The 23,847-nt window shown below is 38.3% G+C and overlaps 2 protein-coding genes across 5 annotated transcripts; one reads left to right on the top strand and one right to left on the bottom strand.

Moving 5' to 3' along the window:
• Nucleotide 1: 1 nt before the first annotated feature.
• Nucleotides 2-7,769, bottom strand: LOC137130572 (antizyme inhibitor 1-like). 4 transcript variants are annotated; one of them, XM_067510906.1, is made up of 13 exons: nt 7,675-7,769; nt 7,487-7,574; nt 5,823-5,944; nt 4,520-4,717; nt 4,161-4,334; nt 3,400-3,572; nt 3,020-3,154; nt 2,757-2,838; nt 2,514-2,588; nt 2,103-2,268; nt 1,792-1,907; nt 1,331-1,548; nt 2-1,213 (listed from the first exon to the last, which is right to left on the bottom strand). In XM_067510906.1, the coding sequence occupies exons 4-13, from the start codon at nt 4,619-4,621 to the stop codon at nt 1,099-1,101; spliced, it is 1,356 nt and encodes a 451-aa protein (XP_067367007.1). In that variant the 5' UTR covers nt 4,622-4,717; nt 5,823-5,944; nt 7,487-7,574; nt 7,675-7,769; the 3' UTR covers nt 2-1,098. The 4 variants fall into 4 exon arrangements, with proteins under 4 accessions (XP_067367007.1, XP_067367009.1, XP_067367006.1 ...); XM_067510908.1 differs by having other exon boundaries at nt 4,520-4,712; nt 7,487-7,729; XM_067510905.1 differs by lacking the exons at nt 7,487-7,574; nt 7,675-7,769 and adding an exon at nt 6,603-6,854.
• A 4,505-nt stretch (nt 7,770-12,274) lies between these two features.
• On the top strand, nt 12,275-22,543 carry atp6v1c1a (ATPase H+ transporting V1 subunit C1a). Its single transcript, XM_067511326.1, has 13 exons — nt 12,275-12,435; nt 12,915-13,075; nt 13,642-13,709; nt 14,672-14,757; nt 15,037-15,131; nt 16,054-16,145; nt 18,743-18,841; nt 18,965-19,033; nt 19,246-19,338; nt 19,560-19,653; nt 20,530-20,627; nt 21,141-21,267; nt 22,398-22,543. The coding sequence occupies exons 2-13, from the start codon at nt 12,944-12,946 to the stop codon at nt 22,494-22,496; spliced, it is 1,152 nt and encodes a 383-aa protein (XP_067367427.1). The 5' UTR covers nt 12,275-12,435; nt 12,915-12,943; the 3' UTR covers nt 22,497-22,543.
• Nucleotides 22,544-23,847: the final 1,304 nt, after the last annotated feature.

The raw sequence follows: 23,847 nt of genomic DNA, 5'->3' as shown, positions 1-23,847 counted from the left end.
GTTTTCAGCAACCAAGTCGATAAGGTGTTTATTACTGTTGAAGATGACAAGCACAGCTACATGTTAACAAAAGGCAAATGCCCAATATTTCATTATGCCATAGACACAGATTGGGAGACAACTTCACGGATGTGATACACACGTTGCAAGTATACTTGCAGAGTCAGAAAATACAATATTATTTCAACACATCACAAATGTGATACAAATTATTTTAAACAGATGCAACAGTAGAGATGTAAGGGTTCTAGCATTATAATTTTTCATGTTGTCCATCAACACTTCCCTTTTTCCAACTGTAGCACATGCTGTCTATTAAACCTGCTTAGTTATCCTGTGACATAGAAGTTACCTGCTGCTACTTTATTAATATGGTAGCCTTCTACTCAGGACCCATGAAAAATTCTCCATCAGTTTACTTGGAAACACTGAGTTAATTAGCTTTCCACCCATACTATAGCAGACTGCACATTTTGTTTTTATCCAGGAATGGGTGTCATGGTGATACAAGATGATCATCACAGCAACCACATAGGTAAATTCACACTGACATGAGCAGCAATGTAGTGCTGCAACTCTAGTTTCAAACAGGACAACAGATGCCAAATGTAATTATGAAATCAAGCTTGTATCACACAATATAAACTTTACAACCATTTAAATTCATAAATACACATCTTGGAGCAAAACATCCTACAAGAGCTCACAAGTGGGTTTATATTTAAATACACCGCTTTACTTAGAAATACAATGGTATCAGTAATGAAGATAGAGATGATATATTTGTCAAACATTATTATTCAAAATCATAATATCTACTGTATAAATGTAAACTGCAGTGCCATTGGAGGTCCGAAGCAAGGGGAATAATGCGTCTGTTTTTTGGAGTCATCCATTTTGTTGCGTTCTAATTAACAACTACTTAGTTTTCCCGATCTAATCACAATCTACACTGTACATGGTAGTGGGGGGTTGATGATTTGAACTCAGTCGGGCCCTGGCTGCATTGTTGGTTCAGTTCATCCCAGTGGAATGTAGACCAGGGGAAACTAGCAGCAGAAATCAGTAAAGTTAAAAGCCTTCCAGGTCTTCTTATTCCTAAGCTGGGACAGAGAGTGCAGCCTCTGTTTGGCAGGAATTAAGGAAATAAGGCACCAATGAAAGGTTCTTCAGGGTAGCCTCATGGGTGACGCTGGTGTCCTGCATCTCAAACCTGGTGGAGAAAAACAAACTTGTATTAAGTGAACATACAATATATACAGAAAAAAATGGGTTTCTTTCCAAGTACAAACTTTACAATTTAAAAACATGCCACTGCTAAGTTGCTTACCAGTCTCTAGAGGAGATGACATAGTATACAGGGGGTGGGAATGAGTCAGTGGAGGTGCAAAGTGGTTGACCCAGACTGTAAGCCCCAGCTTGGGAAAACGTGAGCCAGTCTCCAATGTTGAGCTCAGGTAATAGACAGTGATCCACTACCCGGTCTAAGTCATCGCCAGATGGACCCCACAGGCTGGTGCTGAACACGGGAGCATCCAGGGATGTGTTCTGCGAAGCAAGATAATCTGTTTATACATGTAACACAATAATCTTTCCCAATAAACTACAGTGAGATGTGTTTAAAGAAACAAAAAACAAACAAACTATAATATATGGCGTATATTAATCATAAGTAATTTACTGTAATTGTCCTGTACATCGGAAAGGAGAATAAAATAACTCTTATTAGACTACTGCAGATTGAATAGAGGAAGTAGAGTTTTGTTGTGACCCAGAAAAATCTTTTATTACCTTGTGAACAGAAGGAGCGGTAATTATTGTATCGGATAGTTTGCTAGCAAATGATCCATACACTCCCTCGTTCATGTAGTACTGAAACTCTGGCTCATCATTGGGGGATGGATCATCTGTTCACAGAATACAGAGAAGATCAAATTTATCTGCATGTAAACAATTTACTTTTAAACCTGCTGTTTATAATTTGGTTTACATGATTTAAACATTTGTGCAGTGGCCTTGACTTTACATAATGCATATTTCATAGAAGTTATATTTCCCATAGTCTGCTGGGATTTCCCCAAAACAAATAAGTAATCACTAACCATTAGTCTGGTTGTGGTGATCTCGTGCCACAATCTCCTTAGAAATGACGTTAACAGCCAGGGTGAAAGCAGAGGACACTAAGAAGCTGCCAGGCTCAGCAATGATAGAAACTCCACTAGAAGAGGGGAAGTACAGGTCCACCATAGACATAACTGCACTGTTGATCTGCAAAAAGGTGACCTTCATAAAACTAGGGGCCAAACAGATATCCCCTTAAAATGAACATTTAAAACGTTATCCCACGATTAATGTAAAGCACAGACCTCACAGTATTTTATGGGTTATCAGTACCATGCAAAACATAAAATATTGAACATTTTTCTAATTACGCAATAGTGATACAATCCATTTCATGCTATTTACACAACTCTTTCAGTGATGTGGTATGATGATGCATGCAGTACACTAACCAGTTCCAGCTGAGCCTCACAGCTACTGAAGCCACTTCCAATGTCCAGGATTTTCATTTTGAAGCCAATTTCCTCCTGAGGCAAATAAAGGCTTGTAAATTTTTATAGATAAAATAAAACACAAGTGATTATTAAGCACTGACGCTTTTGGGAGTCATCAAAAGTGTCTGTAGTTCAAAAGTAGGCAATAAAAAGTAGCCCTTGGAGTGAACAAGCAAAATTCCAGAATCTAAGATGACTTACTCCCATATCAAAGACACAACGGGCATCAGAGATGGCATGAACATACACCTGGTCATCCTCACAGGAACCGGAAATGTGACATCTGTGAAGGGCAGACAACGAAAAAGAGGTCAATAGTCATGACAAGTTCATTTTATCCGTTTTGGCTTTGACCAAATAATGACTTCAACAGTGAGCTGCTGTGGTCCTTGTAAACAGTCTATATTTGCATTTCTTTACAAACTGCTTTTTACCCAGTCACAGGGTATTTCTGCAGGTCTCACCTGACTCCCACCACCTCCATACCCAGTTCCTTGGCACTTTCCAGCAGATGCCTGCAGTCCTTAAGGGAACAGCCAAATGTCATGCTTATCTCATCATCCGGACTGGATGTTTCAGTTGACACCTGCACCAGCAGCCTGAATTAACAAACAAACAAAAAAAACATTCAAATAAATTTGAAGAAGCTTGCACTCGAACCACAAACTTTCTCAACCCAAAACAAATAGTTCTTTTACAGCCTGATTTGCTACAAACTTTGGTGTTGCTGGTATGAAACAACCAATATGCTGTAGCAAATGACACAGGGCTAATTGTTTACCAATGTTACATAGTAAACAATTGATTCACGTGACTAATACTATGACCGTCACACATCACATACTTGGCATTGGGGTGACAGCGGGAAATCTTGCGTAGCTCTGCTTCATTATCACACACCAGAAGGTCAATGCCGTTCTTAGCAGCGTATTTTATCTGGGAGACCTGTTTGCAAACACCACTATAGATGATATCTTCAGAGGGGATACCGTGAGTCTGCATCAGCTCAAGTTCAGACTAAAACACAAAGAGACAAACACGTAAATTGCAGCAATAGGTACTGTATGTGAACATAATATTAAGTTCTGCCTGCATGGTTTGTCGTGGATATATTATATGACAAAAAAACACTTGAGCACTGAAGTTAACTGGCCACTTGGTGGCACCTGTATAACTGTTGTACACCTTGTGGACTACAGTACAATACAATATCATTCACATAAATGTGTTTGCTTTGCTCTGCTGGAAAAAGGGGTTGTGTATATATACCATTTATATAATGGTTAAAAAATGAAAATAGCAAATACATTAACAACACCTGTTACTTAAACAAGTTCCTGTTCAGTGTGCAATGTTCAGTGCAGCCAACACAGTGGAAATCACCACTGTAATTATTTTCTTTAGAAAAATGTAAAATGTAACCTATGTCACTTTCAGTGAACTGGCTCTGTTCTCTGTACAAAATGAGGGTGATTCAGAGCTTTTAGGGCAACATTGTTGGTTTTAGGTTTTAGTTTTTGTACAGGGATTGTTGAAAATATAATTTATTTAGAAAATGGCCTACTAATTATTTGACATCAGTAGTCCAAATGTTTGCAGCAGTACCTTATTGGTGCATAAGAATCCAGTGCCGAGAGCAGCAAGAACTTCAATAACAGCTGGACTGCTGTTGCATCTGACAGTATAGTAAGGTCGAATTTGAGCCATATAGGTTCGCCAGCGAACATGCTGCCTCATTATAACTCCAAGGTCTGCTACGAAGAATGCATTCTTCTCAGACTAAGGAAAAAGGAAGCACCCATGTAAATAAGTCAGGAAAAAACAAGGTTACAAAAACCTTTCTGCAGCATATATACTAAACAAGTCAATGCAATACAGTGTTTGGGACTAATTCTAAGACAGTAAGAAATCCATGTTTATAAGTGTGTGCTAAATGTACAAGTTCTTACCATGAGGCTACTTACCAGAGTTTGTTCATAAATGTGACTGTCAATCACATCACTGAAGACCGTGTCTCCCTCTAGTAGGCCAACAGAATATTGTGGTTCATCAGTGATACCTTTCATCCTCTCAACCCTTTTCCTCTAATCCGGCAGGCATAAAGAATGTGGCTAATCTGAAGTGGTTCTGATCGTTCGCTTTCGAGCCCCTGGGGTCCTAGGCTTATGCAACAAATTGTACAAAAGGAAAAAAAAGTCAATATGAGACATGAAGTTAAAGAGGAATTTATTTTTGTTGCCCTACTATAGTCCAATCTGAGCACAGAACAAGTTCTACATCATGGGATAGCTTTGTAGAAGAGGTCTATTCTTCTGAAAAGCCACCGTGAAAACACAGAGTCTGGGGCACAGGGTTCAAACTTTACCATCAATTACTCCCAACAATCGCCATTAATCCCTGAGCTGGTGACCCGTAAAGGTTCTTTTTGATGGCATTAACCAAGGTACAATACTGGCGGCATTGGTGTCACAACTTTACTTTCAATAACGTTGCAGAGTACGTCAGAAAGGCACAGTTGTCTGGACAGGACCAGATGTGACGTGACTGTGGTTTTGGAAAGGTTAAATGGGGAGACTAACAATGTGCCTACAAATACTGCTGTGTTGTGGAATACCGTAACACGGCTGACAAAACAGATGAACAGACAGAAAGACAGTGTTCAATTTACAGGGGCTCCTTGCTAATTTTCAAATAAAATGTAATTATTTGCATTAAACAATATGTAGGCATTAATTATCAAGTTCTGAGCTAAAACACAACCTTAATGTTGGAAGATGGCTCGACCCCAACACTGTCCCTTCCCTTGAAAGCAGTTGTGACAATAATGTGGGTGTACATGAAATGCAAACATCGCACTACAGCAATTACTTTGTTAAAAATGTCCATTTTACGCATCAGCAGAATCAATATGTACAACCAAATCCTTTCTCCCCTTCTGCAACTAAATCAGAGCAAGATTAAAATAACTGCAGTTAACCCCCCAGAGTTCTATTATTTTATTGTAACAGCTTAAAATACACCTGAAATGCTTGAAAATAACTACAGAGACCTTGTAGTTTATCTGGGTCAAGCAGATTGTTAATACGCCTTTGTTCCCGTTATCAAGAGTTTTGTTGAAGTAATTTTTTTTACTGCATTTACAAACAATGACACTTGCAAACCGATTCCTGCAAAGTCAAATGCAAAAGGAACATGTTCTCGTCTGCTCTTCTATCAGTGCCACAAACAAGAGAAATCCTAAATCCAATTCCAATCTAATTTACTTACATGGATGAGTCCTGGGATGAACTCCTCCACTATCAGCTAGGATCCCAAGGTGGCTCAGCGTTGAAGTCAAATGGCTCTCGGTAGAGAGCTGCCCCTAAATCCTCTGGATAGTTGTTGTACACCTGCAAAAGGACAGATGAGGCCAAGGCACACAGAAATCAGTGCTGACAGAGAAATACAACTGTGATGAGGGTAGCAATCTTTTCTCCATTGACACATACTCCACCATTACTGCAATAAATAGGTTATGTCTGTACAGTCAAATTAATCAAAAAAGTTAAAAGGCACTGAAAGGGCAGCATGGGAGTTGCACGTTAGCTTAGAGAAACGTGTTTTACGGTTTATTTTCTACTACATGGAAATGAATTTATTTTGTATGACCTAGATGACCCATACTTAAAGACCTAATGGCCTGCTACTAACCAAATTTAAAACCTTATTTAATACATGGCATTGAAATTGAACAACGCCACACAACTTATGCGCAACAAACCTGTCTAACGTTATATCTGGCTTGGTACTGTTGTGACGCAAATTTGGGGCAGGTTTTTCGTGAGCTAAACGTCATTTAATTAAATATTGTTGTTCAATAATCAGTACTCGTATTTGGAAAAAAACAAATGCTAGTGTACGTTATATAATCTATATGATTTAATAGAGCCACTATAAACATTGCTTGTTCGCTGAAAGCAAGCTGCTGCTACTACATTAGCCGGTAAACGTAACAAGATGCTAATCTCCAAGCTAACAAGGCGATTAGCTAAAGCTAGTGTTACTTACGTCTGCTGAAAGCCCAAAAGAGGGGAGAGAACGCTTTTTCTTTTTAGGCGGAATTTTTAAAGAGTGGTGGGGTTACAAAAAGAGAAACAGATTGCTGCCATGGACGTTGCGGATAAGGCCGAGTTAATATTGTCCTCTGAGATTTTGTCGGTGCAGGCTAGTACGAGTCATTGGAGACAACCCGTCAGATGCTAACAGCTTGGGTCAGTGAGCGGTGAGATGGACGGTCACACGGTACGCACAGCAGCGTTAAGGTCACCGAAGTTAACAGTAAAACATCCGGTTGAAATTTCAAAATAAAACCAAACTTATCTAAAAATGCCCAACGAGCATTTGAATTGAGAACTATATCTTACATACAGAATTTGAATCATTTCAGATCAGCTGGAGGGATTAAATTTATTAGCAAATTCAGTGCCCAGTCCCAAGCCCGTAGAAATTGGGGAGGGTTGCGTCAGGACGGGCATCAGGCGTCCCGTCCTGCCAAGTCAACATGCGGACAATGATCCGCTGTGGCGACCCTAAACTTACAGAATGAGCCAAAAGGACAAAAAAAAAAAAAAAAAAAACCCACTTACTACCGCAAACCACTTACCGCAAATCACATTTACAACGACAACAACAACAACAACAGTAACAACAACAGCAACAACAATAATAATATCGCCACCATCATTATCATTATCGACTTTTAGATAGGACATCATTTTATTTTGTATGTTGCAATCTTCCAAAGGGAGAAAAAAAAATCGGAATTTTATACTTTTATAAAATTGCCAAAAGAGTGAAAATACAATGCATTTTCAGCAACAAAATTGCATCTAGCTGTATTTCTAATAACCTCTAGGCATGTTAAAAAGGCCAGTCAATTTTCCACATATTACCTGTGTTATGTCTTCATTGCGTTTCCCATGGCTCAGTAATAAGGACAAAATGCTGTCCAATAAAGGTTGAAGATTTTTCCCTTTTTGTCTGTGGCCAAATCAACATTTGCAAACCATCAGTTCCATCTGTATTGAGTAGATGGATGCATGTATTTTGTCATTAAAGTATAAGGTAAGACTGGATTTACCCGTCCCTTTGCCTTTGTTGTTGTGACTTTGAAAAGTAGTGCCTCTCTCTGAAAATGCAGGGTCTGAAGCAGTGTTCTTTCAAGGCGAAACATTTGCATGTCTCCCTCCTTAACAGCAAAGGAGGAGGGTGCCAAGGGAAGCTCAGCTACTGTTTGCTAAACAGAAGGGAAATGTTTCCTTTGGGACTAATTTTGACTCCATATCAATACTGCCATCACCCTGCTATTAATAGTTTAACATACCTGGGTAGAAAATATCAAATATTATCCAAATATCTCTATGTCTAATTGCAGTTAAGTTTTAAACCTTTCATGGAATATTTGTCTTGCACCGATGGAATTGTTGTGACTATTTTATTATTTCATTAATATTGGATAATATGTCACTGTATATTAAATAATATGCATTAAGTTTGCAATTTTGACAAACTAAATACATAGTATTAAAAATATTAGTGTCGGCATGTCAAAGTCCATTTGCAGCAAACTCTGTGAAGAGATTTGTAGCTCTTCTCTTAGTTGTGTGTTTCAGTAAATTATTGCATAATTGCAGAGATGTACAGTACAGTTCGGTAATAACTAAAATGCAGCACAATTTGCATTCCTGGAATTTTCTCTGTTCCAGTAAACAACTTTTCCATCTTCCAGTTCATGCGAAGACCTTGTTCTTTCATGTAGATTCTACTACACAGAAGTTGGTCAAAGAACCAGATTCACTGTGACCCACATCATATTGATAGCGAGTGAAATGTTGTTTTTTTACTCACTAGAAGAAGTGTAAACTTACATAATTGTAAAACATGTAAAAGTGGTAGATGAGCTTTGAGCACTCCTTTGGGAAAACATTACAATAGCAACATTTGTTTCACCAATAACACTATTGCTCAGAGTCCATTGTAAAGACTGGAGAGGCAACATCTTTTTTCCTGGACTACAACACAAAAGCTGTTCCGTGTTTTGTGCCTGTTTTCTCCGACACTAAATGAGCCTATGTATATATAATTCTAATCGCACATAGCATCTAAAGTGGCTTCCAGTGAAGCAAAATGTTTGATTTCCATTGTTTTGTTCATAATAGTCATCACAGCCGCTGGGTATGCGACAGCGAGACATGTGTACCACCCACTGCGGGGGCAAATACACCAGTGGCTGCATTGTGCAGCAGGAATTCTTACTTCCAAACATTGCAAACAGATTACATCAACACACAGATTTAGAAAGAACCAGCATACATTAACACTGACTGACCAAAAGTCTCCCGTCAGACAGGAATAAACAATATAGCCCTATATTAAATTAAAAAAATAAATAAAATAAATATAAAATGATAAAATACCTTCAACAAATGAATTACTTTCTATATTTTTACTTACGCAAAAAAGTGAAAATACAAGCACAATCAGACAATTGGACATACTTTCAATCTACAGCATCTCTGCATGTTTTAATTATAATTATTTGTACACAAGTAAATTGAAAACCATCATGTATTGAAATGCAACAGGCGTATGTGTTGTAAGTGCTGTTATGTCACAACATAATTGTTTCAGCTCTTTATTTGCCAAAGAATGTTGCTAAGTGCAAGGAAACACAAGCTAACTTTTCTACAAACTGATCTGAATGTTAAGCAGGACAATACAAAGCAACCGCCTGCAGGATTTGCAAAAGAAATCTCATTAGAAACAGACCTTATCTGGAGGTGTGTGAAAATAATATTCCAGGCATTAATCATTCAGCAATTTTCTCCAACACACCCAAAATAATGTATTGACACCATTTATTTGGTTCTTTAAAATGTCATATGAGAGGAACTGTCTTTATCGCTGGGCTTTCCCACAACATGCCATATTTAACAATAGTATCAAAGGGGTGGAGAGACACAGCAAGACAGACACTGATGGATAAAACAATACCACAGTCTAACTAATGGTGCACACTTCACCTTCAGTTCCTTACAAGAAAGATTGCAGAATAATTAATTATCATGAGCTTATAACACAAATCTTTGTCAAATTTTTGTCAAGAGATCATCATCTGTGGTGATGGAGTTTATAGTAAATGTAATGATTTATCTCCTACATTATTCTAATTGTAAATAGATTTTCTTTAGCACTTCTATTGTATTTTACAAGTAATTTATGATGAAGAAAGTCTAAAGTGGTGTATCTGGATCTGGATCTGTGCCTAAAAGGATGTAGTATATCCTACAAACGACATGTGTACTGTACACTTTGTTTTCTATGTAGCCACTCTTACAAGCAACCACTATTTACTGTGGGTTAGGTGTGTGCATAGAAGCATATCTGGAAGCTGTGGGTCACTGCATTCCAGATAAACTAAGCCATGTGCAGTGAGGTAGTGTGTAAAAAACATAACTAGACCAAGCGCATCAACGACACAACACAAACTGACGTGGTACTTCATTATGTTAGTACTAGGGGAAAAACGGGTTATATTTTTGACGGAGAAGTGTTCGCTATTGTTCCTTTTTCTCTTCCATCATGATTCTATAACACTTCTCGGCTGTAGTCAATAAACATAAGCTCGAATCACTGGTGCATGAGAAGTTGCATTGAATGTTTTGGAGTTATGGAGGCCATGCAATGTCTTAAATCACTGTGCATAGGACGGCAAAGTATTAAGCTTGTAAATAGTTATTCATTATTTTCAACCAAACCCATTTACTGCCAAAACAACTCTATTTTCTCTTAGTGAATCTGAAGAGATCACACTTTCACCACTAGCCTGCAACTGACTGATTGGGGTGTGTGTGTGTGTGTGTGTGTGTGTGTGTGTGTCTCTGTGTGTGTCCAGATAACATCCCAGAAGACTGGCTTCCAGCCAGCCACGGGCAAACTCACCCTGCCATTTGATGTCGAGGGTTGGCTCCAGGCAGACCAAGCATTGTGTCCCAAACAATGAACCCCAGACCCACTGAACTATAAACATGTCCCTTTGGGGGCGTTTTTCCTCAGATTCTGTACAGGAGACACCCAAAGCCAGGAAACCTGACCCGGCGTTTCCAAATTTAGTAGCTGTAAAGTCTCAAATGCTGCTGACTTGGCATTCAAGATCATCTTTCTCCTTTTTTAAACATGTTATAATCAGTCAGTGGAACGTTGACTGAGCCTCGCATCTGTGGTGGTGTCTTTTGATTAACAACTTGGTTGAAATTCCACATCATATATGAATTTGCTCTCACCTAGATAACTTTGAATTGGCTGTGGCAAATGTCCAACACATTCTTTAAATGAAAACCTGATTCATGGCAATCCCCATACTCTGCATGTTTGCATACCAGCAGTAGAGTTTTGATTGTTACAGTGTGGCCTAGTTATACCGAGGGTTCTATTCATCTCAGTTGTCCATATTTCATGTTTGCAGTCCGCTTGCAAAACTTAAGTGTCTTTCAACCTAAGTGATGATCCAAAAGGATCACAATATCATTTTTTTAATAAAATATGATTGTCAATCCTGATTGCTACATTGTCTGACACCTATTGCATATCCAGCTGCTTTCTATGAGCCATTGGTGTGAGCTATAGTGTTTTTTTGTAGTCATACTCTGTCTTGAAAGGTTAACTGTGGACTATGATCTGCTGTGACAACCCTGATCTCACGGGACAAGCTGAAAGAACAAAAAATAATAAGAAAATAGATAAATGAAAAAAATGTATGTGTATCAATGACATCATATAACAAACCTTTCCAATTTGTCACTGGAGTCTGCCTAACCAGTGGTAAAGTAAAGATGTTTTAGGATGTACTCAGATGTGGTAAATCCTGAATTCATTACATTTGTACTGCAATCACATGTCTGTACAGGTAGTTGTACTTTACTTAAGTGCAGTATTTCCATTTGATGTTTTTTTACTTTTACTCCAAAACAATTCAGAAGGAAATGTTGAACTTTTATTGACACTACATTTATCTCATGGCTGTAGTTACTTTGCACATTCTTAAAACAAAATCTAATGAAGTAATGAATCCTGTTGTGTCAGTACACAAAGTGGTTCCACTTTTATCAGCTGCTGCTCTTGCACCAAGTCTCACTGGTTTCACGTGTTTATTTTTTACTAGAAATATTTCTTTGTCATACTTTTTTACCATTTACTTTTTCGAATAGCAGCTTATAGCATAGATGTACATTTTTTTCTTTCTGAAGTTTAGTGTGCAGCCCCAAACATTTTCCTTTTTTATTGCACCAAAGGGTTGTTTTGTGAACAGAATAAAATAAACAAATGTTGATGATTTGTTTCAAAATGTTACAAATAAGGTTTCTGAACTCTTTCTCTCCAATTATGTGTATGAGAATTAAACGTACCAACACCTGAGCATTTATGATTTCTGCAGAAACCATATTTATGAGCAATGGATTCTGCTTGTACCTTTCTACTTAAGTACATTTTAGAGTATGTACTTAGTAGTCAAGAATCAGAGTAGTACTTCTAGTTTTAGAGGAGTATTTTGCAGGGAAGCAGTTTTACTTAAACGTGTGTACTTCTATCTCCTATCTTGACTTGACGGCTCGTTCTGCAGTACCCTCAGTCCACCAGCTGTGGTCCCTGCTGAGCTCCCTCACTGATCCTTGTGTGAGAGGCCTTCCGGTTCCTCCAGCAGATCATCTGACTCTGATGCTGCTGTCAGGAGACCTCAGGAACTGTAGTCGTATTGAATGGGAACTATGAAAATTAACAAGCTATAGGAAAACTACAGACAGAGAGATATTTCACTTGCGAACCGATACATTATAATACACAGGTGAGTGAGCGTATTACACAACAGTAGTAGCCATCTGTGTTGTTGTTGTGGTCAAAGCTAAGTGGCTAACGGTGGCTAATCCCTGCTGGATGCTGCTTGACCTTAAACATCTTTCTCAACACCTTCGTTTGAGAGATATTGTCGTTTAATCTTTTTCCTGTGGCTTTCAAGCTTTAGCTGGCTGGTAGACAAAAAAAACGTGGCTGCTTTTAAAACATTGTTTTCACATAATAAACACGAATTGGACGTTGACTTTAGTGTAATACAGCCCAGTATCATCATACACAATTATAAGAAGAGCTAACACTTAAAATACAGGAGTTATTTTAATATTATACTTAACCCACATTTTAGCCAAAGCAGTACTATTGCTTTAGAAACATAGGCTCAGATGAAGTGGTGGAGTAAAACATGTTGGTAACATAATAATGGTAAAGACAGCCAAAATAACATTACTCTAAATCAACTTGTCTTCCCAGTTGTCTCTAGCTGTACCAGTGCTGTAACCATGACAGAGTTTTGGTTGATCTCTGCACCTGGAGAGAAGACCTGCCAGCAAACATGGGACAAAATGATGGCAGCAACTACACGTACCAACAACCTTTCCACCAACCATAAGTTTAACATCCCGGACCTCAAGGTTAACAAGTTGTTTTAACACTGTACACAAACATACTGTCACTTTGTGACATACTGGAGGTCTTTTCTAGAATTAGAACTTGTGTGACTTTTGAATGATTTTCTTTCTCGCGTGAGTTCATATTTTAAAAAAGTTAATGTTTGCAGTTGGAAAGGTAAACTAACATCAGATTTACTCACCTTATATTTCCACTGTCAAGAATAAGCGGATTGTGTGTGTTGGAAGCAGCCTTTTAACACATCCATTGTCTGTACATTTATGCATTGGTTAGGTGAAGTTGTAATCCACAGAGAAGCTTAGCTCAAATGGTTCGTCTCTGCGCTGAAGGTAAAGTAACCTCGTTGACCCTGCTGCAACATGGGGCTGCAGTGTTCTCCTGGAACTGTTACCAATGCATGAGCAGCTCTGGACAAAGAGGCGCCATCCTAAGCACATAGGGCCCCTGGATGTCACTGCAGGCTGATTGAGCCTTAGACGTCACTTTCAAAATAAAAACCCTACTGATCCCAATCTCAAGATTGATGACTCATTCATTTTTGTGCATTAATTTATGTGTCCAACAACAGGTCGGGACACTAGATGTCTTGGTTGGATTGTCGGATGAACTGGCCAAGTTAGACTCCTTTGTTGAAAGGTACGCTGCCTGCAGTGTTTTGACTTTGCTGTTCTCCATCTCTGTAAAATGATTGCTTCACTGATTAAACGTTTCATTTACAGCGAATCACAGGATATGCAGCCTGCATGTTAAATGGCCTTTTTTTTTTTTTTTTTTAAATCTCAAATAATTTGTACATCACGCTGTTGTAGTCTGTTTATCACTCAAAAATCTCTTCCCTTACTTTGCAACAATGAGGAATTTCACAGGGGCCCGAGGCTGGTGAGCCTCGCAGTCTAAACTTGGCAATTTACAGTTGGGTGACACACCAGCAGCTCTTTCTTTAGTCATATTTATACCTGATGATTTATGTGCCCCAGAATGGTTGACTCTAATTTATAGTCTTTTGGAAAGGTTGACATCTAAAACTCACACACAGCCATTACTGCCTGCGCCCTGCTTTGCTTTCTCGATGGATATTTCCAAGACTGTGAGAAAGATCAACTTTGCAACATGGTTTCACTTGTTTGACTGTGGCCTATCTTTAATCTAGCACATTTTTGAAGTTTCCATCCAGCATACTGGATTAGGAAAAATACTCAATTTTTTTCAAAGTTCAACCTTATTGTTTACCATATGTATTACTTTATTTAAACTTGATGAAAGTGTTTCAAATTAAACACAGTGGCAGTACTTTCTTATGAACTTCTTAGGCACAACATGTGACTTGGCTCTCTGTCTTTCCTTGGCTTTACTACTGTAGACACAGCTCTGCTTTGAACAGTCGGGTCTAAAATCTTGAACTCTGCCTTGTCAGGAAGTTACCTTAACAGGAAGATGTGAAACGTTTTGATGTGTGTGTGTATGTTTGTGTTAAATATGGAGGATGAGGTCATTGTGGTCGTGTGAGCATGTCCAGGGTGAACGTGTGGTCTGCTCTGGCTTTGTGGATGCATTACGTGTCGGCATGGTGTGTTTTGATATCTCCTTGCTGTTCACAGTGTGGTGAAGAAGGTAGCGCAGTACATGGCCGACGTGCTGGAGGACAGTCGAGACAAAGTACAAGAGAACCTGCTGGCAAATGGAGGTGCAGTGATACTTACAATGTCCTTTGAAGTTGACAGTTAAAATACATAAAAAGTATTTTTCACATGGTATCTTCTTTTAAGCAGCTGTATACAGAAGTTGCAAAATATCATTTCCTCATTTTGACAAATAACACTGAAATTATTTACCAATAGACACAAGCACTAAGTTGTCTGTTCTTTTCATTTGGATAAAAACCCTTATGGTAGTATCGCACTGACGTGTATTATCTTTAAAAGGCCAGAAGATAACAACATTAATCTTCTGTTGTCTCTTTTAGTTGATCTTGTCACCTACATCACAAGATTTCAGTGGGACATGGCAAAGTATCCCATCAAACAGTCCCTTAAAAACATCTCTGAGATCATCTCAAAGGTAGGTCTGTCCATTTCTGTTACAAAACAATCTATGCAGATGTTTGTAAGATTGCCAAATTTTTATTTTTGTAGCTCAATGGGTATTGGGGTTTTATATATGTTAGTTATAAATAAATGTAGCTGTAACATATCTTATTATTCCCAATCTATCATGAATGATAAGAATTTCGTGATGTTGGTAATCTCGTGGTATAGCTGCATAATGACGTGTTTGCATACGTATGGTTAATATCTCACCAATCCACTAACAAAACGAACATGGTGAAAGGCTGAACCAAGTGAGACGGTGCCAATTCAAAATGTTGATAAGGATGGATTCAGGTGAACAACAAAGTATCAACCACAGTTACTGCTGTGAAAATGGTTTTTAGTAAAATTAATCTTTTTTTTTTAATCCACTTAATTGGTTTATTTGGTTTATTGTTTGTTGATATCCAGGCTTATTATTTTTGATCAATGATTGTGCTTTGCTCCAAAGTCTGTATGGCAAAGTGACTTGTGGGTAAAAAAAATATTGTTGAGTTAAGCAATTGTTTTGTCCGTCCCTTATGTTATCCTACTTAAAGTCGGAGGCGGGGGAAGCCTATCCCAGCAGTCATAAGACGAGGGGGGGGGTACACCCTGGACAAGTCCCAGAGAGAGACATTAACAAACAACCATTCACACTTACATGGACACCTACGGCCAATTTAAAAGTCACCACTTCACACCTAACCTGCATGTCTTTGGACTGTGGGAGGAAACTAGAGTGCCGGGAAACCCCGCAACCCTCCAGCTGTGAGGTGGCAGTGCTAATCACCCCCCCCCCCCCCCCCCCCCCCCCCCACTGAGCTGCCCTCGTCATTTATATTGTTACCACAAAGATGTCGTAAAATATCTGACCCATGCCTAGTTTCAAACTCACTTTTCATCTTTTACAGCAAATAACCCAGATTGACAATGACCTGAAGACCAGAGCATCAGCTTATAACAACTTGAAGGGAAACCTGCAGAACTTAGAAAGGAAGAATGCGTAAGTGATTCAATTCAGTCCAACGCAACTTTAGCTAGTGCCAGTTAACAATAAAATCAACTCAAATTACTTTACATAGTAAGTCAGGACTTCACAGATTTAAAAAAAAAAAAAAACCCAACAAATCCCCCTTTGAGGAAGCACTATGCATTAGTGAAGACAACGAAACTCTCTGAAATGGAAGAAACCTCTGACTCCAGGCTCAGGGTGAACAGCCATCTGCCTTGACCAGTTGGGGTGAGTGCAAAGTAGAGAGGAAAGATAAAAAGATCAACAAGAAGCAGTAAACAAACCACTGAGCAGGTTGGCATGACAACTACCTGCACACTGGAAAGCTCCAAAGCCAGATATACCTGCAGAACGGTACAGAGAGGGGCACACAGAAAAAAAGACGTTGGAGAGAAATACCCTTCCTAATTCCAGTCAGTACCCATGCTGCAGCATTTCAGATGAACTGGAGGTTTTTGGGGAGTTATTGGGACATTGTTATAGTAGGGAATTACAGTAGTCCAATCTAGAAGTAGGAAAATGCACAGACCAGTTTTTCAGCATCACTTTGAGACAGGATGCTCCAGAGTTTGGCAATATTCTAGAGGTGAAAGAAGGCTGTTCGAGAGATTTGTTTTATGTGTGAGTATTGGAGACCAAGTAACTTAGATTTAGACCCACATATTCTTTGGGTTTTTGTTCTGTAAGAGGAGTAGTTTTAATTTTTACTCAGTTGTTATGTTTGTGTTTTTGATTTATATATAATTGAGGTTTAATGTAGGGGGGGTTTGGGGGTTGTAATGGACACTGCAGAATAGCATCTTGGAAGTGTCATCATCTTAGGCTCAGTTCTGGGTTGTCATTCTTCAGCTTGTCTAATACACTCAGCCATATTTCTAGATCAGAGAGCTGCACACATGCAGCTATACATGGCTGATATCGTTGGGAAAAGTTACACACAGATTGAACATTAATTTTAGTGACTTTTTGATTTGCTCACTTGAGAATACTCCGTGTAATTGGGCAAAGGGTTGTGCTTGGGCACTTCGAGCAGGGGGCAGAACATGACGCAAAAACAAAGGTGCAGAAGTGACAGTGTTTTGCTTTGTAATCCTGTCGCATACCACAGAATTTCATGCTGTTTGCTTTTTGTTTGTTTGATGATTTGTAGGTCTGCCCTTACCGACAGAAGTTCACGAATTCTGTTTCCCTTTCATTTGCACATTGTTGTTGTGTTCGTATGAATGAATGAGTTCTTCACCCTTGGGTGATTGTATTTGCCCAGTATTTGCCTGGAAACGGACATCGTCAACACGCCCACTCACTGGTGAATTCCCCAGAGCATTGCCTCCTCTATTCACAAGTTAGCTTGGTTGGAGATAATCTGGAATTTGCACTAGGCAGCTTGCTGGGTAAAATCCGGGTAATGTCAGGGACCCCAGACTTGGGTGTTTGTGCTCCACACTTACACCCACCCCAGAAAAAGTCTGGAAAATGTCTGAGTTCCAGTGCATGTCTTCAAGGGGCTATACTGTACGTTTATCATCAGAAAAACAGTTTTACTTAATTCTTACAACCATGGACTTAACTTTCTCAATTTCTCCACTCTCAATAATAAATTAGATCAACACTTAAAAAAAAAAACTTTATACCAAATTACATATAATATCTAAATTAGTAGGCTGTGAATCTTTGAAATTGCTACCTTATTAAAAAAAACTTTTTAAAAATTGTCTTATTGTCATTAGCATATGCTTGTTTTCTGGTCCTTGATTTATAAGCATAATTTTCCCATAGGTTTTACATGTGGAACTACAGACACATTGTACAAGAACAAGTCAATATTTTTAAGAAAGAAAATTAAGAAATTTTTGATTTTTTTTTTAACATTAACTACAGTAAATCTGTTTAGTCAGCTGTTTAATAGAAATGCTTCACTTGTCTCCTACCGTGATTTTTTTTGCCAAATTAAAAAATTGTATAGCTCCAGAAGCATTTGCCATAGTATTTGACGCAATCCTATTTAGTGCTCAAATGCTTTACAGGAACATAGTAATTTTTTAAGACATCAGGAATCCCTACTGTCTATCTAGTTAGTCAAGTGTGTTAACTTTTAAAACTCCAGTAACCGCAATATTTGTGCATTATTTTAAAAGAGTTGGTTTCTGTACCATATGTAATATCTTGCTGAGAGGATATTTATTATCTGATCTGATCTTATCTGGAAGAAAGGTTGGGACTTCCCATCTAAATATCTGATTACTAATAAGATAATGGAAAATTCTTTTAGAATTACCCACTGGTATCATACTTATAAGGTGTTTCTGAAAAATGTATAAATAAATAATAAATCACCAAGACCAAAAATGCATTTTGCACTCATCAACAACCACCACTGCAGTTGTTAAGCACAACTGACTCATATCAGGCAGCTCCAAAATATTACACCCTTCCTGCACTTAAGTCTTTGAAAACCTCCTCGATCGATCTCACTCTCAAGTGACTCAGTCTTCAAGAATGAAGGAATGTGATGTCTTGACAGTGTCTGCGTGGTCTATAATGTAACTGTGTCATTTCCATGTTGTTGTAATACTGTTTTGCTCTGCTAGGGGGAGCCTGCTGACGAGGAGCTTGGGTGACATTGTCAAGAAGGAAGACTTTGTGCTTGACTCGGAGTACCTTGTCACTGTGCTGGTAGTTGTACCAAAGTGAGTATTCTGTATGATAAGTACAAGGAAGCTTGTCTTGATGCAAATGACTGAATTGGAAACATGTTAATATATAATATATAATTTGAATATAATTTAACCCCTTCTCCATTGTTCTTTCAGGACATCCTACAGTGATTGGGAGAAAACCTACGAAACACTTGCTGAGATGGTGGTACCTCGATCTTCACAGTGAGTCACCTTGTTGATATAACATTAAACTCTAGCCCCAACACATATGTTGTCTTTATTTTATTAACAATGACTCTCACTTGGTTTTGATTTCCTCTACATTTTTATTCATATAGACATATGCCCAGTAAACCAAGAATTAGAGTTTGTTGCACCATATTGATATTATAACAGCAATTATAGCTCAGGCCTACTTGTGTGCTTTTTTTCAGTCTGCTGTGTGAAGACAATGACAGTGGACTGTTCAGTGTGACCCTGTTTAGGAAAGCCATTGATGACTTCAGACACAAAGCCAGAGAGAACAAGTAAGAACTATTCCACTTTGTGGTGATTTAATGCTATCATACAGCACTGTGTGACCCACAAATATTGAGCTATAGTAATGATAAAACTGTTGTTTTTTGTGCACACAGCAGATTTCTGCACACATTTTAAATGTGTGAAGAATCGAGCTTGTATTCTTATACAGCCAAACGTATTCAGGATTAGATCGAGCTGATTTCTGTTCTCTTCATCCTGTTTCTAGATTCATAGTGAGAGATTTTCAATACAACGAAGAGGAGATGAAGGCAGACAAAGAGGAGATGACACGGCTCTCCACAGATAAGAAGAAGCAGTTTGTATGTTGAATAATCAGGATTATTTTAAATTATGTAAAGTGCTCAGTGGAAAATTAAAAGAAGTACCAAGTCCATCAGTGTAATAGTGGCAGGAACAAATCTGTTCTTAAAACATGTAGTTTTACTTTTTAGAACTAAAAACCTACGTCTAGAGGGAAGCAGCTAAAACTGTGAATGAGTTTACTCCCCCATTTCATCACTTGATTTAGGGAGATCTTGTTTTTAACGGAAATACTCTCAAGCCATGAGACCATGTCTGATGTAGTAACAGTTCTGTGTTATTTTCAATACAGCAATAACACTGGACAGCATGCAGTCACATTAACAAATAGGCACCAGGATTATATACATATGCTAAAACAAAAACATTAAAACTACTCCCTTTGAAACATCTTCATCAGCTGAAATAAAATAACTGACCAGAAGAAAATATAAAACTAAAGTGAAAGGAGGTCAGACCACACAGTCTTTTTGCTTCTAGCCATTTAACAGCATCTTTGGTGTAGAAATCAAAGGGAAAAAAATCAAACATTCACATTTAAATGGAACTCACATTGTTTATGTAAACAGATGAAGAGATAGAAAGTGGAGTGAGGGAAACATCTGCACCCTGCAGCTGCAGGACTAAATGGTTAGGGTATGTTTCCTACCCATCGATACTTGGAGGACTGGGAGTCCAACCGCTGACCCTGTGGTTTGTAGACAACTGCTCTACCGGCTCAGCTACAGCCACCTCACTGTGTTAGCATTTGATAAGAAGCAGATATTCTGAATCACTGGCTGCAAATAAATGAAGACTGCTACACTGCCACATCCGTAAAAATTACAATTAAAGCACAGCTTTTCTAACTCTCAATTTGCATGTCCTCTTTGCAGGGGCCACTGGTTCGTTGGCTGAAAGTGAACTTCAGTGAAGCCTTCATTGCATGGATCCACATTAAAGCACTCAGGGTGTTTGTGGAATCAGTTTTAAGGTACAATGATACAATGATGAGTCATACTGTTTGTATAGCCCTCATTTACATCACTACAGTAATCTTTTATCCTCGTCGAGGACAAATGCCATATTTTGCCGTTTTGTGTAGTGAAAAGAAGGAAATACAACCTCTGCAGCAAACAGACGTTAGTCTTTTTACAAATGTTAATGCTTGGTCACATTTTTATTTTTAAGCTTTGTTAGACGCAAGCTGTATTCAAGATCTAGCCAAAGACTTTCATTAATGCTTACGCCATTGGAATCAGTCTTTCATCTCTCTCTTGAGAGTTTCCTGTGCCACAGGCCGCAGCACAACCCATGACCACGTTTTATGTTAGTGTCTCATGTCAGTGTGGTTGTAAAAACTCCAAAATATGTCATTTACCCAAATGTTTGCATAATCCAACGGTAAATAAAAGATGGTGCAAAATCACTTGACAATGTCTATAGTGAAAACAAATAGAAAGGTCAAACTGTGTATTGCTCCTTTAAATCTAATGAATATCTGTAGGTATGGGCTGCCGGTGAACTTTCAGGCCATGCTGCTGCAGCCAAACAAAAAGACCATGAAGAAGCTGAGAGAGGTGCTTAATGATCTCTACAAACATCTGGACAGCAGTGCAGCAGCTATCATTGATGTGAGTACTGAGCTTGTATTATATTGTGGAAAGGTGCTTACTACCGTACTTGAACACTGCCATTATTGGCCAAACGTGACCTTTTAAATATTTGTTTTGTAAAAAAAACAAATTCAATACACGGAGGAAACTGTGCTTTGATAAACGTGGAACAGCAACTATCCTTTCCTTACCAGAAAAACAATGCATATTTTCAAGACGTGTCTTCTGGTTGCTTTGTGCTGGAATGGTGGTAACTGTAGCTGGAGGTTTATCTTGAGGTTCCACAATTTAGCTGTCTGACCAAATCCAAAGTATTCTGTGCAAGTGCAATCATTCTCTCTGAAGCCAGGTTGTGTTTTGTTGTGCCGTCACTACTACACTGTTATTCTTGAAATATTTGCTTGTTTCAGCTTGACTTTTTTTTTTTTTACACATGAATTACTTTTTTGTTATAAAAACCTACAGACGTGTTTAATCTGTAACTACAGGGATACAAGTACAATATCTTTATCACCTTATTTGCATTACAAAATATCTCTTTTATAAACATTGAATAAAAATCTAGTAAATAAGGAAAAAAAGACAATAATGAATATAGTATTACAGTATGTCAATTCTATATAGAATAATACATAGTGATATTAATATAGGACATACTGATACTCATTCTCCATCTCTGTACAAACAATTGATCGGTGCTTCCCATCAGACTCATGCCTGGTTATACCAAAATGCAGCAGTGAAAACATTGTATATGACTTTAACTTGTAGTTATGTGCCAAATTTTGATTCATTAGTATTATGATTAGGCTTTAAAACAAGTGGCTTTAAAGCATTGGAAGCTGCCAAGTTTTTCTCAATGGTCATGTGCCTCTGTAGGTGCTCTTGTCTTTTGTACAAACATACCATTTGGTTGTTCATGCTACAAGCACTAATTTATAATAGTCATTCCAAAAACATTTCAAAACAAGCCGTAGCTTAAGTAATAATTTTAGCTGGTTTTGTAACGTTGTTTATTGTATTGCATTTAATAAATATGTATTACAGCTGTTTCCCTGTATTAGGGAGATTAAATTGAGCTTGTCCTTTCAGAAACGAACAGACATTGAAACCGCTGTTTACTCATTGTTGTCTCTTTGCTTTTCCAGTCTGCGATGGACATCCCAGGCTTAAACCTGAGCCAGCAGGAGTATTATCCTTACGTCTACTACAAGATTGACTGCAACCTGTTGGACTTCAAAGTTTAACACTTTCCCTTCTTTTATTGAGCGTTGATTCCTGGTACCCCTCCCCCCCACCCCTCCTCGACTGTATGTCCCCTCGCTGTCCCCGCTTGCCCATCAGCTGCTTAAGTTACAGTGCTGCATGTTCATTCCTTGTGGTGAAAAGGCTCCTCAGCAAGCATCTACCACTTATACAACCAAGGGACAAAAAAACTAAAAAGATCATTTTTGTTTACACTTTATTTTTAACAAGCCACAATTTGGATGTGAAAATTAATTAAATCATACTGCAGAGTTGTATATTAACTGTCATTCCACATGTGTTGGTGTGTAGTGATAGCCACATCGCCTGTGTTGGGATTTCTCTTCACATATGGGTAATTTTATCATTGTACTCATGGCAACCAGACTTTCGTGTTTCTGAATTTGTGGGGAACCCCTGCAGAAATTGTGAAACAAAGATAATTATAAGAGTGTATGTTGTTATTTGTTGTTGTGTATATGTCCTGTCAAAAAGAGATCTATATATCTGAGTATTGTGTAAGCCATTGATTGAATAAATATGATTGTTGGAAAAAATCATATCAAATGTGTTTTAAATCTGTCAACTGGTTAAGTATCAAGGGGACTACTGTATGTAATTTTTTATTTTTCATGTAATTTTAATTCGATGTATGATTAAACTGAACTTTTAATGTGGTACAATGTGGATGTCACATGGTGATGTCTGTGTGAGAGATATGAATATGAGCCGCAACAGTGTCTTTGTGTGTAGTAAAGACAAGCATCTCCTGATATCTTGTGATGACTCAAAGTCATTTGCAAAGCCACAAGTAGTTTTGAACAAAGTTCCTTTTTAGGCAGAACTCATTTGAAATCTAACTAACTGCTGCAGAAACGCTTTAGCTTGAATACTGATAAGCCTGGTGCATGAACCAACAGCAGAGGGCGCTAAAAAGACACTTTGGATGCCTCTCTGTCAGATAGTGTCGTTTGCCTTGGTGAATCGCTTCTGCGCACGTTGCTCATGAAACCTCATTTAGAACTATTTATTATTTGAAATTGAATCTCAGTGAGGCACAACTGTTACCCACGTTTTCCTTCGGTAAAGCACCATTTAGTTTGCAGTCCAGATCAATTTAATTGAAGTAATTGTAGTGTGACACAACTTCCACATAGGAGTCTTGGATTTCCTGAAGTCCACCACCAACTGCTTTGTTTTGTTTATGTTAAGCTGCAAATTATTAAGCCCACAGCACCACTGTCCACCACTGTCTTGTACATTATAATGTACAAACTGAAAATGTTTTACTATAGCAGAGTCATCAGAGTTGGACCTAAAGTCTGAGGTGTGCAGTAAGAAGAGGACAGAGCT

This window comes from Channa argus, chromosome 7 (assembly GCF_033026475.1).
Source record: "Channa argus isolate prfri chromosome 7, Channa argus male v1.0, whole genome shotgun sequence".
NCBI lineage: Eukaryota > Metazoa > Chordata > Actinopteri > Anabantiformes > Channidae > Channa > Channa argus.
This window is presented reverse-complemented; position numbering and strand designations above follow the sequence as displayed.

What these genes read in the sequence shown, in the direction of transcription:
- atp6v1c1a (XM_067511326.1), top strand. Translation starts at nt 12,944, where the DNA reads ATGACAGAGTTTTGGTTGATCTCTGCACCTGGAGAGAAGACCTGCCAG. An exon ending in TTAGACTCCTTTGTTGAAAG is followed by an intron (nt 13,710 to 14,671) that starts GTACGCTGCCTG and finishes TGCTGTTCACAG; the next exon opens with TGTGGTGAAGAAGGTAGCGC. An exon ending in GAACCTGCTGGCAAATGGAG is followed by an intron (nt 14,758 to 15,036) that starts GTGCAGTGATAC and finishes TGTCTCTTTTAG; the next exon opens with TTGATCTTGTCACCTACATC.
- LOC137130572 (XM_067510906.1), bottom strand. Translation starts at nt 4,621, where the DNA reads ATGAAAGGTATCACTGATGAACCACAATATTCTGTTGGCCTACTAGAG. An exon ending in ACATTTATGAACAAACTCTG is followed by an intron (nt 4,335 to 4,519) that starts GTAAGTAGCCTC and finishes CTTTTTCCTTAG; the next exon opens with TCTGAGAAGAATGCATTCTT. An exon ending in GTCATCTCCTCTAGAGACTG is followed by an intron (nt 1,214 to 1,330) that starts GTAAGCAACTTA and finishes TTTCTCCACCAG; the next exon opens with GTTTGAGATGCAGGACACCA.